Source organism: Pseudonaja textilis, chromosome 1 (assembly GCF_049901715.1).
Source record: "Pseudonaja textilis isolate UNSWEBS1 chromosome 1, rPseTex1.2, whole genome shotgun sequence".
Classification (NCBI taxonomy): domain Eukaryota; kingdom Metazoa; phylum Chordata; class Lepidosauria; order Squamata; family Elapidae; genus Pseudonaja; species Pseudonaja textilis.
The window spans coordinates 214,335,610-214,350,803 of record NC_141990.1 but is presented as its reverse complement, the minus strand read 5'-3'; the positions used below and the strand labels follow the sequence as shown (position 1 = coordinate 214,350,803).

At 37.0% G+C, this 15,194-nt stretch overlaps 1 protein-coding gene across 13 annotated transcripts in view; it reads left to right on the top strand.

Moving 5' to 3' along the window:
* SLC15A2 (solute carrier family 15 member 2) overlaps positions 1–15,194 on the top strand; it is a 107,456-nt gene that overhangs the window by 76,207 nt on the left and 16,055 nt on the right. For 7 of the 13 annotated variants that reach the window (XM_087920430.1, XM_087920427.1, XM_087920422.1 and 4 more), the window contains exons 18-20: positions 3,076–3,186; positions 7,375–7,471; positions 11,162–11,308. In XM_087920430.1, coding sequence (XP_087776556.1) covers positions 3,076–3,186; positions 7,375–7,471; positions 11,162–11,308 — 355 coding nt within the window. Of the gene's footprint in view, positions 1–3,075; positions 3,187–7,374; positions 7,472–11,161; positions 11,438–15,194 lie in introns of all 13 variants that reach the window. The other 6 variants (XM_087920431.1, XM_087920426.1, XM_087920428.1 and 3 more) reach the window with 3 other exon arrangements.

Here is a 15,194-nt window from a genome sequence, read left to right as displayed (position 1 = left end):
TCTAAAATCCATCATCCACTTCTGGATTATCAGAGATTTCACTGTGCTACAAAATAAAACAATTTCTGAACTTTAGAAATGGGCAATTCCAGTTAGCAGCCATTAAGCTGTTACATTTCTATGTTTGTTTGTTTATTTGTTTTAATTGCAAAAGAAAGAAATATACCTTTTGCAGGAACAAAGCAACCATTTACTATCCTTATTGATTTGCTGATGCTTGTTCTCTGATAAGGAAAAAGAAGATAACATCATTCCTCTTGTGGAAGGAAGGAGAAAGAGAAAGAGGGGGGAAGAATTCCATTTTACACAAGGTTCAACAACTAGGTTGAGGCCTTTGTACTTAACCCCACTTTAGAGATTTGGAATCCATAAGGGAAGGCAATGAGAAATTTCATTAAATTCTGCCAGCAAGTGACTCATTGCTCCATTATAGCATACACTGACCAGGATCTGATTTATGAGGTCTCTTCTCTTTCCAGGTCTGCCTCTCTCTCTCTCTCTCTCTCTCTCTCTCTCTCTCTCTCTCTCTCTCTCTCTCTCTCTCTCTCTCTCTCTCTCTCTCTATATATATATATATATATATATATATATATATATTTCTTTAATTGGCAAAAGGAATGGAACCTATGAACTGGAGAGGAATCTGACATAAGCAGAATTTTCAGGCAGCCTCCTCTCTCTGCTTAGAGATCATGGGAATTGGCTGAGCATTGCACCGGAGCACTTTGATGGCCTGTCAACGCAACAAAATCATTTAATTGCATCTCTGCCATGCCTTCTCCATGCTGTGCTGTCTCAATATGTTGGGTTTCAAGTCTGATAATCCATTGGCCATACTGGATGGGGAATTACAGAATGTGAAGCCCAAATGCGTATTGTCTGGAGGACAGTAATCTGGGGAAAATAAGTTACTTTATCAAGTGCGGGTATTACTGCAAAATATAAGTCAGAACTAATAGGAACCCTCTCCCCACAAATAAACTAAAATTAAAGGGATCAGCTGCTTAGGGCTTAGGGTTATACATTGGTTACAGGTAGTCCTCCACTTATGACCACAAATTTCTGTTGTTAAGTGAGACATTTATTATGTGAATTTTGTGCCTTTTATGACTTTTCTTGCCACCGTTGTTAAGTGAATCACTGTAGTTGAGAGGTTAGTAAATCAGTTGTTGAGTGACCGCATGACCTTTGAACTCAGCATATGTGAACCAGTTGCCAAGTGCCTGAATTTTGATCACAGGATCATGGAGATGTTGCAAAGGTCATATCTGTGAAAAACGGTCATCAGGCACATGTTTCAGTGCCATTGTAACTTTGAACGGTCAGTAAGTGAATTGTTGTAAGTTGAGGACTAGCTATATTGATTTTTGTTTAAATTATTATTAAGCTTCCAGCTTTCTGGATATAGGGAGTTATTTGGGTGGATTCTCGGACTTAATGAAGGACATATCAGAAAATTAAATACAATCTGGCATTGCCTGTTCTTTCTCTACTGCCCATGTACTGTTCAACCTACCAGAGCCCATCCTTATAGAGCAGGGCTCTTCAAACTTGACAGCTTTAAGACTTGTGGACTTCAACTCCCAGAATTCCTCCTCCAGTCATGTTAGCTCAGGATTTCTGGGAGTTGAAGTCCACCAGTCTTAAACTTGCCAAGTTTGAAGACCCTTGTTATAGAGATTTGAGCTGGCATAGGATGAGTTGCTGAAAAAAATAGATTCCTAGTCATGTCCAAATCCATATTTCAGATGATCTTCCCATCCTGAATAAGGAAAACGCTTCCTACCAAAAATCCCACAGAGAACATCATCTTTTTTATGCATGCATGTTCAAATTGCATGCACACAGACAGTCTTTCTCTTGATTGGATACCTTGCTGGTATGCATGCTGTTTACATTTTTGATATCAGCATATTATTTAGGGGCTCTCTTTTTTTCCTGACTTTTCTCAATAGCTAGATTCTTTTCAATTTTTTTATATATATACCTTTTATTAAAACTTTTCAACAAGAAGATAAAAGCTAACACAAACTAATTGTAAGGGAGAAAATAAAAAGAAAGAAGTCAAAGAAAAAGCAAAAGGTGAAAGAATAGAAAAAAAGTTGAGGAAAAATAGGAAAGAAAGCAAAATAAAGGAGTAGATTCCAATATTCTTCACAGCAAAGTACAGATATATTTTGACCTCCCTTTCCAAAGTTACATCATATTAGTCTTTTTTCTATAATCTATCCTGTCTAATCATCAAAACCATATATCACAAGGTCACTTTTTTTATTTTTACACAAAAAGCCCACAAGAGCTTCCAGACACCAATAAATGTAGAAAATGTCTTTTCTCCAATCTAAGAAGTAAATTTATCCATTTCAGCAAAATCTGTCAACTTTGCCAATTCTGTCAAGAGGTTGAGTAGTTACGAGTTCTTAGTGTATTGATTAATCTTTCATACATGCCCTCCCCCCCAAAAAAAGGAATATTGTTGTTGTTTTTTTATTGCAGTTGAGTCTTCTGCTGTTCAGTGTAACTCTTAAAATCAGGAGAATGGAACTCCTTTCTAACAGAGTGAATGTTGATTTAACGATTAGGAAAAAATAAGAGAAAAGTCATAAAGGGGAGCCATGTTTAGTCTTCTCTGTCTCTCTCCATCTCTGTCTTTCTCTTTCTCTCCCTCCCCCTCCCTCTCTCTACCCCTACCTCTCTCTACCCCTCCACCCCTCTTGTCCCTCCCTCCCTCCGTCTCCTTCCCTCCCTCTCTCTATCTCCCTCTCCCTCCCCCTTTCTTTCTTCACCCATAGTCCCACCCCTTAATTAATGTTCTTCTGAATGTTTTTAGATGAAAGTACAAACAATTTTCACTTTCTTCCATGGAAAGGCATAATGCTGCACTATTTTAAGGGTATATAACACCTATATAAGGATATGGAAACACCTATCAGTTTGTGGGTTTTTGGTTAGCAATTTTAACTTCAAAACTGGAGATGTAGATGAAGCCCTCTTTAACTGCTTCCAGTCATCTATTGGATGCTTTTTTTTGCTTTATTCCTTTTTTGTCATGATGAAATCAAGTTTTTTTTACAGATTCATTAATACTTTGGAATGGGATGTCAGCATCACTCTTGGTGAGGAGGAGTTCACCACTGTTAACAAAAGTTATGGTGTTTCAGATTACAGGACCCTGCCAAGAGGAAGGTGAGTGTGAGACATTCTGAGAGATAAGAAATAAATAAGAGAAATTATAGACATTGAAACCAATGAAAGGGAGAAGAGTTCATTAGTGGTTTACATCATAAACAGCAGCTCAGTCCAGGTTACAAAAAGCCTGGAAAGAAGAGATTCAAAATAGAATTATAGAATAGAATTCTACAATAGAATTCTATTTATTGGCCAAGTATGATTGGAAACACAAGGAATTTGTCTTGGTGCAAATGCTCTCAGTGTACATAAAGGAATAAATACATTCGTCAAGAGTCAAGAACCATAAGGTACAACACTTAATAATAATCATAGAGTATATTAAGCAATCAAATCATACTAGAAAACAGTCAATATAAATCATAAGGATACAAGTGACAAAGTCACAGTCATACAGTCACAAGTGGGAGGGGATGGATGATAAGGGGTGATGAGAAGATCAATAGTAATAGTAGTGCAGACTTTGTAAATAGTTGGATAGTGTTGAGGGAATTATTTGTTTAGCAGGGTGATGGCATTTGGAGAAAAACTGTCCTTGTGTCTACTTGTTCCGATGTGCAGTGCTCTATAGCATCGTTTTGAGGGTAGGAATTGAAGCAGTTTATATCCAGGATGTGAGGGGTCTGTAAATATTTTCACAGCCCTCTTTTTGACTCATGCAGTATACAGGTCCTCGATGGAAGGCAGGTTGGTAGTAATTGTTTTTTCTGCAATCCTCTCTGAAGGATTTTTCTGTAATTACTCTCTGAAGTCTGTGTCTATCCTTTGGGTTGCAGAACCAAACCAGACAGTTATAGAGGTGCAGATGATAGACTCAATAATTCCTCTGTAGAACTGTATCAGCAACTCCCTGGGCAGTTTGAGCTTTCTGAGTTGGCGTAGAAAGAACATTCTTTGTTGTGTTTTTTTTATGATGTTTTTGATGTTAGGTATCCATTTTAGATCTTGTGGTATGATAGAACCTAGAAATTTGTAGGTTTTCAAATTTGAAGAAATTTGAAGGAAATTTGAATGTTCAGAGACTGTACCTTAGTGAACTCTCTGAGTGTGCTAAGGGTTTGTATTTCACTTTCCTAGATTACCCTTACCCTTAATTCTTGCATTAAAACTCCTTATTTAAGCCTCTGTGTTTCTTGCTTCCTTGTTCATGTCCTGTAAAATGGGACTTGATACAGTAGTGGGATTCAAATAATTTAACAACCGGTTCTCTGCCTTAATGATTTCTTCAAACAACCAGTTCACCAAACTGCTCAGAAAGTTAACAACTGGTTGTCATGAACTGGTGCAAACCAGTTGAATCCCACCACTGACTTGATAGCAGGATTCTATGAAAATTCCTATGCATTTTTCCCCGACTCTAAGTCAAGTTCTATTTTCTGACTGGTATTGTATCTTGGACTTATTAACATGCAACAGAAATGGAGAAACTTTTATTTAAGAGCTGTTTCTTGGAAGCACAGTTCAAGCAAAGGCAAAGTTTGTGGGAATAATCATTCCATTTCTGTAACGTGCTGTGAGAATAACCTTGGGGGACCAGAGGAAGATCCACAGCCTAGACATCAATCTGAGAAATGAAATCCAAAGGAAATGAATGCAAAGGAGGGGCAGAGGTGAAGCTAGTATCTCCAAAGGAATATTCCTTAGTTGTCTGGAAAGAAAGGCATGGGAGAGAAGGGGTTATTTCAGACTTGCAAGATTCTGTTACTATAACCTTACAATAAAGGGGGTATTGTTACTTATGGTGTTGGTTTCTTGTCTGAGAAAGCTGACAATTTCTGATATCCTTCTTTTCTTTTCTCTATACCCCAAACATCAGGCTGCAGGGAAGGGACAGATAGTCCTTACTACAAGTTTATTTATTCTATTGACCTCACCCCATTCCTAAGGGGTCTGTAAGGGGCGTGCATAAGTGCACAATCGTGCCTACCGTCCCTGTCCTATTGTCCCCAGTTATTGGTTCCTATTTCTTGTATTTAAACTTATGTTTATTCTTGTTTCTGTTGTAAGCTTTTGACAAATATAAATAAACAAACAAACTAACTAACTAACAAGTCTAATTGCTCGCAGAAAAATTTTAAATTCATCCAAGGCCTGCAAAGGTTGCCTATTCATGCTAGTGTGGGGAAAAAATCAATGTTCAGATGAATGGAACAGTTAAAACAATGTGGCCTTGCAAAGTCTAGTTGCAGTGATCCGATGTCATTTTTTATTAGAACATTCCCACTGCATCTCTATATGCAAATAGTTTTTTTTTCTAAGACCATTGTTCTTTGTACATAACAGGTCAGAAAGTAACCTGAGATCTATTATGTTATTACTTATTCATGCATTATTTCCCTCTCCTTTCTGAAATGTATAAATATGAGTGTATCTCTTTGTCTGTTGGAGTGTGTCACTTTCAAAAGGAGAAGCCCTCTAGTATGTAATGTCTAAGAAAACATAGCAATGAGCTTTGATTATTTGCTTAGGGTCCTCCGTTTTGTCCACACTAGAAATATTATTTTGGTTCTGTCTGACCATATCTATTTATATTCAGACTCACTTTTATAACTTTTCATGAATGAATGGCTACAGACTCTAGGGAAAGAGAGTCCTGGGAAGAAGCTGTACATTTAATAGATGGTCTTGCTCCACCAAGGCAATTGTCTTCTTTTTACTTTTGTGTTGACCTTGATAAATGCTGGGTAAAGCTAAAATAGTGGTTGAGTAACAGAAGGTCTCAAATATCATTTCCCAGAAGTCCTCTTGGTTTTTATACACCTAGATTCCTTTTTCCTGCTTGGTATAATTGTTTGATAGTTATTAGTGAAGATAAATAGTTACTATCTATCTTTGAGGAGGATACTTTTCCCTGGTATCCTCCACCATAGTTCTGGCATGTGAGATAAATAGGGACCCTATAGCCTATAATTTCCCTTAAGACATCCTGGTTCATGTCCATCCTCAACCACAAAAGTTCACTGAGCAACTATGTGTGTGTGTGTGCTCAGTGAACTTCTGTGGTTGAAGATGGACTTGAACCTTAATCAGCAATGGATACATGGAATATTCATGAGTTCCATTGCACAAAAAGAATTCAGCTGGTTAGAAAGGATAGGAAGAGGGTCATAGGGCAAAGCATAGACTTTAATGTCCTTACAGGCCCATAATGTCCTTACAGGCTCATAATTTCAGCCTCGTGCATATTTGTTTAAAATAATTATTCAATAACACAAAATAATCTCTATAAAGTCACCACTGTCCAGGTGCACTGTATTAGATAAGTGTTCTGTCCTCCAAATAAAACAGCAACTTCATGTCTCTCATTTAGAATCCTTTTTTCCCCCTCACATGATCTCCTCCAAATACCTCAACTGTTTTACATAATTCAGTCTTTCATTCACAAGAGGTAAAGAAAATTACGAAGATTGGGGAGGGGAGACTTTATGCTACAATTCACTGCTTCTATTTGCCCTACCAAAAGAAAAGGTTAGGTTGTACAGGAAAGGATATTGGATATTCGATTCTTTGCAGGAAGATACAGGGTTACATTTTCTAGCAGATTATGTTTGTCATTATAATCATTCTATATTTGAAAAGAGAAAACAAGAGATATTCTGCTGGGAGAAACATTAGGAGAGATGCACAGATGTTTGTTAAACGAAGTATATTAGTAGAGGCTACAATTGTCCTTCAAAACTGTTGGCCAGTGTCATATATCACTGTTGCTGTCCATTTAGGTCTACTAACCAGAAAGCTTTCTAACTGAACTTAGGCACATTTCCCTGCAAAACAATGAACTACATTCTCTTCCTTTCTGGGAGAATATGTGTCTGATGTATCCACACCGCTATTGAATATTCTGCTACATTGATAGGGGACCTGTTACTTCTCCAAAGTTGAATTAAAATTTCCTTCAGTCCCAGACAATATGTACACTGGCCAGTGGACTGAAATAACTCTAGAAAATAGAGGATTTCATGTCACCACAGTGCCAGGAAACAAATAATTAGACAATAATGGCAAAGTATAGTGTCCAATAGATTTTGATTGAAAACCTGGTTCCTAAGAAACCTTGTACATACTTACGGTAGATTGAAAACATCTCTCCAATTATTCATTGTTCCCAATCATTTAAAGATATTTTTAATGGCTCTACCTAGGAGAAGCTAACCAGGAACTACTGTTTTTGCTTTCAATATTAAGGTACAACAATGCAAAATTCCAAATGAAAGCAGAAGTATCTACCCTGAAGCTTGGCCTTCTAGATTTTGGAGCTTCATACACTGTTGTCCTAACACAAGTAAGTTGTCTTTTGAATATATATGCCTTTTTTATTTCTATTCAGTCAGCTACTGAAATAAATCTATTTTGTTTTCTCCCAAAAAAACCCATAGGGATAAGATTAGGCTGCAAACAAATGAGACCTTCATATTACAAGCATTATTCAAAGATTTTTAGGCAAATACAACAATTGATATACCAAAAGTTAGGAACTTCTAAGTCACACAGAAATCAGAACGAAAGAGGTCATATACATATAATTCTCCTGCTGTCATCAGTAAAAGTTTGGATGAAATTCTAAGCACATTTTCTTGAGAATGCATCAAATGCAAGTCGATCATCTGTCATAGATGAGCAAATGTATACATTCATTGGCTCCAGCCTTATTGTTTTAAATATTTCATTTTATGGCTCAACAACCTCAAGAGAATCACAATGCTCACTCCACGATTATGTTCAGAATATTCTGAGAAAATTCAGATGACATTCATTACTGCATTGCTTTGCCTTCATTTTTTGTTTTCAGCATTGGACTTCTGACAATTTCTGCCACTTGTGCTACGTCATTGTAAGATCAAATGGATGGGCCACACAGCAAGCATTGGGAAGGCCTTCGTGATAGCTTGACCAGGGCCTTTTCAAACTTGGCAGCAAGCATGAAAAGTATCAATTTATTTGCATTATGCCTAAATTTGCCCTCCATTAATAGGGAAGGTATTAGGTTTTATTTATTTGGTTACTTTGTTGAATTGAATATGTGGACTAGTAAAAAGAACGACATTCTGGGGCTATGATCCTTTGTCTAGCTGGGATCAAAACCTACTGAGCATAACACAGGAGGATTATTTCTGGATAAATATGCACTAGATTGAGTTACAAACATATCAGTTTATGGAAAAATAAACAGCTTGATGAACAGATGAATGGAAAAACACATGGGTAGCTAGATACAATAGTCTCTTTCTTTTAATAGGAAACTCAATTCTGACTTCAAATAGATGAATATAAAAAAGAGGAAAAAATGAGCAAAAGGCTACCTGGCAAAAATTAAACTTCCTCCTAGAAATCTTGTGAGTCTGAAAAAGGTCCCTATTTTTTCTAAATATTTGATGCTTTATTATATGTCATCTAAAGCCTTTTAAACTGCTCCCAACTTCTCAGAAGAGAATTTGAGCCTGGCCAATCTCATCTTCTAAGTTGAAAATCAGCCCCGTTGATTTATTTGAGCACTTATTCATTATTGATAGAATTTACTATTGAGGTTTGGCAAACAGAGCCTTTTATTTCAATAAATGTTTGCCAAGACCACAGAGGATACCACCAAAACCACATATAAGACTAAGCAATCTGACATTCTATACAAAGGCTATAGATCCAGGATTGAAGCACAATAACTTTTTTTAAAAATTAAATATATCAGGATTTATATGAGCTGCAATGGCGCAGTGGTTAGAATGCACTACTGCAGACTACTTTTGCTAACAGCTGTGGTTAGAATGCAATATTGCAGGCTAACTCACTGCTCACTTCCAGCAGTTTGATTCTGATTCAGCCAGCCATCCTTCTGAGGTCGGTAAAATGAGGACCCAGATTTTTGGGGGCAACATACTGACATTGTAAACTGCTTAGAGAAGGTGTTGTGGTTAGCTGGCAGCAGTGAGGAGGAAGTTCCCAAGGAGCCTGTGCTAAGTGTGCATGAGCGCAGGATGATTCATAGAAGAGAACAGTTGGAGCAGCACAGGCTTTGCAGAAAGCAAAAACATTCAAAGAACCCAGCATTGTGTGTAGAGACTCCAGCTTATCTGAAGAATTCTGTCAAGGCTTTTCTGGTTGGACTAATTGGCTGCAAGCCATCTCTTATTTACAAAGAAGTTTATTTGTAGATTAAAGCTGCGAAAGTTTGAGTTACTGAATTTGTTTGAGATTTTCTTGCTGGTATCAGGGTTGGGTCAGAAGAGAAGGCTGAAAAGCACTGTAAAGCAGTATATAAGTCTATTGCTATTTAGATATTCCAAGTAGGCTTGGAACCAAGCCCTGCAGCCTATTGTTGATAGTCTATTGTTGGATTCCTAAGTAAATCCACTGATTAATTTCCTATTGAAATTAATCAAAATTTTAAAAGAAAGTCTTCAAATGATGGATTCAAGAAAAGTCTTGACATGAGGTCGATCCTTACTTTGAAAAATGACCCTGAGGTTCAGTGGAATTTTGTATCTAACAAGAGCATCAAGGAAACATTATTGAATCAACTAAAGAAAAAGTAAGCCAAATGACGATCAATATAGCCTTAGAGCATCAACTGAATGAAGACATATTTTTTGACTGGCTGGATTCTCCTGTCAATCAATTTCACTTCAGGTTTTTGAAAACTAGTATTATGCAAGAGGGAGAAATATTTCTCTATACACTTTCTATACACAACGCCTTCTCTAATAAACTCAAATCACTCACTTTTATTTCCCCTAAGCTCTGAAGTTCTAAAAGCTTTGTCTTTCATGTACAGAAATAGATCTCTCAAATTGCAAAAATTGGATATTTCATACAGAAATTGTTCCCTTGTTGGGCATTAGGTTTCTAATACTTTACAGAAGCTGCAGTGTGAACACATATTATACACATGTGATCTATAAAAGGTTGTTGGAGTCTAACCTATATCAATGATAAAGGATAATAGAACAACATCTGAGAGAAAACTTATCCCATGCTGGTGCATTCATTATTCATTCATATTTTAATTATTTGTGTTGGATATTGAAACAACCTTTACCTGCAAATAATCATATTCTGGACTGGGCAAAAAAATCAGAACTTTTAAGTAATTGTATCTTAATTTTTGTAAAGTTATGTGCATTGCACCCAGAGGAATGGGGAATCTAGATTATAAGACTGTGATTAACTAAGAGTTCATTAGCATATCTCAGGATGGTAAAACATTGCCACTGATGCCATCTGATTTGGCCCATTTTTAATTTTCTCTTGGTAGTATTTCATTTCATTATATATATCTGTTCTTATTATTTATAAAATCACTGATTTTGTCCAAAGCTCCCTGCTGTAATTAATTGCACCCTACTGTAAATCTATTGAACTTTATGAGGTGTGCACAAAGAAGGTGAATGATGCATAATGGTGTAGCAGTTTGGATAACCAATAGAATGTAAATGATTAGGAGTGTTACTTTCAATGACCAATCTTTTTGTCAACTCCCAATTTCTTTGGATTCCTGACATTTTCCCACAGCCCAATGAGTAATGCAATTACTGTTCACCATGGTGGGATTCAGCCAGTTCGTACCAGTTCAGGAAAACCAGTTCTTAACTTTCTGAGTAGTGTGGTAAACTGGTTGTTGGAAGAAATCATTAGGGCAGAGAACTGGTTGTTAAATTATTTGAATCCCACCACTGCTGTTCACCCCTTTTAGATTTTAAGATAAACCTCATTCCCTCTCCCTATATGATGATTAAGAACATCTCATAAGTAATGCCACACCTTGCTAATAAAAATTGAGTTTGCTCATGCTTTATATGACATTTGAAATAATGACTTTATTTCAGTCCAAATAGTAAGTATATAATTCTTCAGTGGGCCCAAAAGAAGAGCCCTGCTATAATTTTAAGAATGAAATTTTTCTCTCCACTACATTCTAACTTCTGCATTAATGTGGATTGGTTGCTCCATCATCAACATGTCTTCTTTTACTCCCAACCAGGCTTCTACAGAGGAACTCCAAGCATGGAAGATAGAAGATATTCCAGCTAACAATGTCCATATTTCATGGCAGATTCCACAGTATCTGTTAATGTCAGCTGGAGAAGTGATGTTCTCCATTTCAGGCCTTGCTTTCTCTTACTCCCAGGTACAGTTCTTAGGACTTCATACAAGGAAGACATCCTGAATCCAAAGTCCTTAGTAAATAAGAGATCAAGATGAAAGAGTGCAAAAGGTTGTCTGCCAAAAACCAAGTCCAAAGAGATTAAATGCCAAGGTCAGTGCAGTTTGCACCTCAGTCCAGACCCCGTTTAATCTTGGGTGATCAATGAATGCCTGAGATTATGGCTTAGGGTAATGTTTCTCAACTTTAGCAACTTGAAGCTGTGGACTTCAATTCCCAGAATTCCCCAGCCACCTTTTATAATTGCCAAGATTAAGAAGCACTGATCTAGGAATCATAATACTCATGTCTCTGTCCAATATTTCTTTCTGTTTACAAGATTGCCTTCCTCAGATATTTGCTCTTTATTGAAGGTTGGGGCAGAGTATACCTGGGTGAGCCATCTGGTGACTCTGCCAGCATCTTATGGGATGGACGAAGCAGTCTCTGTTGATCAATCTAAGTACTGCTTTTTGATGATGTCTTCATCAAAGCAACCAGAGATGCTTAATTATAACTAATATGGCATGTTACATGGTCTAAGAATACCTCCCACAAATTTAATGCTAACAATCATATTCTATTTCATACTTCTAAAAACAAAAAGGATTTGAAGTTAATTGTGTGTATGAAAAACATTTCATAAAACATAACTGGGACCCTGAAGCTTGAAATTGGTCCTCTTCATTCAATACACTTAGCCATGTTAAATGCATTGTGGAAACATCAGCCTAACCCTATCTGCAATTTATTTTTAGTCTAAAACCATTGAATAGCTAGTTGGGGTTAAAATAATTCTCACCTTTTGAAACAGGCAATATGAACTACTTTCTAGAAAATTAACTCTTTTGTCCTGCAAAATTGGGACTTTTCTAGCTATCCTGTCTTTGATTCTTTTTTTATTTCTCATCCTCTGACACAACACCAGGATGCACAACACAAGGGACAAGGGTGAGACACTTTTTCCCAGTTCTGGGGTTATTGACCTTGTAGATTTACATTTTTTTCCTGTTAAAAGAACAAAACAAATGAATAAATTAAAAGACCAAATATTCTGCCACAGTATACTGCTGGTACACAGAAGTAAGCAGGTTACTTGGACTTATCAAACCTGGCCAAGATGGGACTTACTCTGTGGAAGGCATGTGAGGGATACTGCTGGATGGAAACTAAAACATTTGAAGAATGGCTGCAGGATTTGGATTTGGCTATTCTAAACAAAAGAAGAATTAGGGGTGACATGATAGCAGTATTCCAGTATTTGAGGGGCTGCCGCAAAGAAGAGGGGGTCAAATTATTATCCAAAGCACCAGAGGGCAGGACAAGAAACAATGGTTAGAAACCAATCAAAGAGAGAAGCAACCTGGAATTAAGAAATTTCCTAACAGGAAGGACAATTAACCAGTGGAATTGTTGGTGCTTCATCACTGGTTGTTTTTAAGAAGAGTCTAGACAGTCACTTATCTGAAATGGTATAGGTTCTCCTGCTTGAGCAGGGGACTGGACTAGAAGATCTCCAAGATCCCTTCCAACCAGGGGTGGGATGCTACCAGTTTGGCCCGGTTCTATAGAACCAGAACATCCGAAGAGCAGCTGACATCGAACCAGTTCGCTGCGACAACTGTCTGGTCAGCCCATCCACCTGCCCTGGCTTTAGGCTGTCCTTTATCCTATGCTTTTACCTCCTCAGCTGCTTTGCGCAGCACTGCTTAGTGCTGCTCATCAGCTGGAGAAAGTAAATCTCACTGGAGCTGGTAGCGCGGACTCCCCGAACCAGTCATTACGCAGGTAGGATCCCACCTCTGCTTCCAACTCATTCTATTCTATTCTATTCTATTCTATTCTATTCTATTCTATTCTATTCTATTCTATTCTATTCTATGCTCTGAGAAGGTGAGTTGCTTTACAATGCTCTCATCTTCCAAATGGCATCCATTGTTCCATTTAAATGACTCAGGGTGGGTTTGATTATCTTGTTTGACCACATTTACCCATCCATGTTCCTTTTTAATAGAGTATATTTTTTCTTAGGTGTTATAGTTTAACCCTTCCCTTTCTTCCAGCTGGACTTCAGCCAATACTTTATCTTCTTTCTAGCCGCCTTAGTTATTTTCTACTCAGAGCTATTCTTTCTATTTATCTTGTCCCTAAGAACAATATAGCCACTCCTCATTTAGCAACTACTTCAGTTAGTGATGTTTGTAACTACAAGGATAATAAATGGTAATAAACAGTTGTAAAAAAATAATTTTCCAACTTTAATTTTCTGCATCCAAATGTGTGTAAATGTGCTTAAGTCACCATTTTTATGACTGACAAAAACTTATATGCTGGAGTAAAAGTAATATCTTTTACTCCAGCATGTAAGCATGCATTTATCTCACCTCATTCAGATAAAGGAAACCTTATCTGAATGAGATGAGGTGATTTTTGCAGAGTTTCTCTCAGTCATGTGGATTGCTTAGGCCATTTTGCTGAATGACAAACTTACTAATGAGGAGTGGCTTTATATAGCAGTATTGATTGTGTGCAAACATGGTAATTTGCTGGTGTTCTGTTTTGATGTCAAATAAGGTATTTTTTAAAAAAAGAAGAAAAGGAGATGCTCTTTCTGTGGATCATAAAAGATGAACACTTTGAATAAAAAAAAATTGAGATCTGATTAAAAAATGGCAAACTAGATTTTGAAGTATAAATAAGGTGAAATAGATAGAAATTACAAGTCCAGTAGGAACAATAGCCTCTTGGAATAACCTTCTATGTTCCAGGAATCAGGAGAAATATTAGCAACTGTCACAATAGGTGACTTACAATTTATTACACAATTGGAAAAACTAATCTGTTTTATGCTAAGTAATCCTGAATAATCCTTTCAATTTTTTTTAAAAAAATAGTAATATGCAAGGCTTATAACCACATGGCAGGCAAGATAATTGGGAGCAGGTTTTTGTTGGGCCATGTGCTCTTTCTCTCAAATGTTCCCTTAATCACAATGTTTCATTGTGCTGACATACTTGTGGATCAGTTCGTAGAGATGTAGTGGCAAAGTGGCAGGGGAAGAGTAAATGCTTTAACTATCCCATATTTAATCCAGGTGTATCCAACTTTTTTAAAAAGGAGCAAAGTCAGGAGATGAGAGAAACAAACCAACTCTACCTGAGACGCCAGGAAGCTACTGCTAGTCTGAATAGCGCTGGGTAGCTAGTCCAAAAGATGGACTTGTCTTGATGTACTTGATCATTGGAAACATGTACACTTGGTAATTTTCTGGCAAGCAGAAATCAGTTTATTTACATAACAATTTAGCAATCTGGATGCCAGCAATAAATAAAATAAAGTAGCCATAAAACATTAAAACAACTTATCTTAGACATCCAGTTTTATCCTGGGACAATGAAAAAGCAAAATGAAGGACAAATTGATTCAGAGGCTATGTTAGATTTCCCCAATTCTAGGATTTTTTTTTTCAATTTCACGTATTTCCAAGACTTTTGTTGCAGAACCTATGAGCTTATAAAGAGAATCCTCCCTGGATATAGGTAGGGGAATGCTGCTAATGTGAACATTGTCAGAGGGGAGAAAAACAATGTGCTGAGTCTCAGAATTCTCCTCTTCTCAGGTTGCCATATTCTGATAATGGTTTGAAATGAATTCACCCATATATCTTCATCCCTCAATAACTGTAGCACCGAACAGTGATATTCAAAGATATTATAAGTGATCCATCATTCTCCTGATCAATGTGAACAGATCACTTAACAATGTTCTAGAATGGTAATTGTTCTCCCACTGAATCCCTTGGCATATTTGACTGTAGGAATTATTGAATGCTGAAGGGGCCATGGGCTCAGAACCACAATGTGTTCCTCTT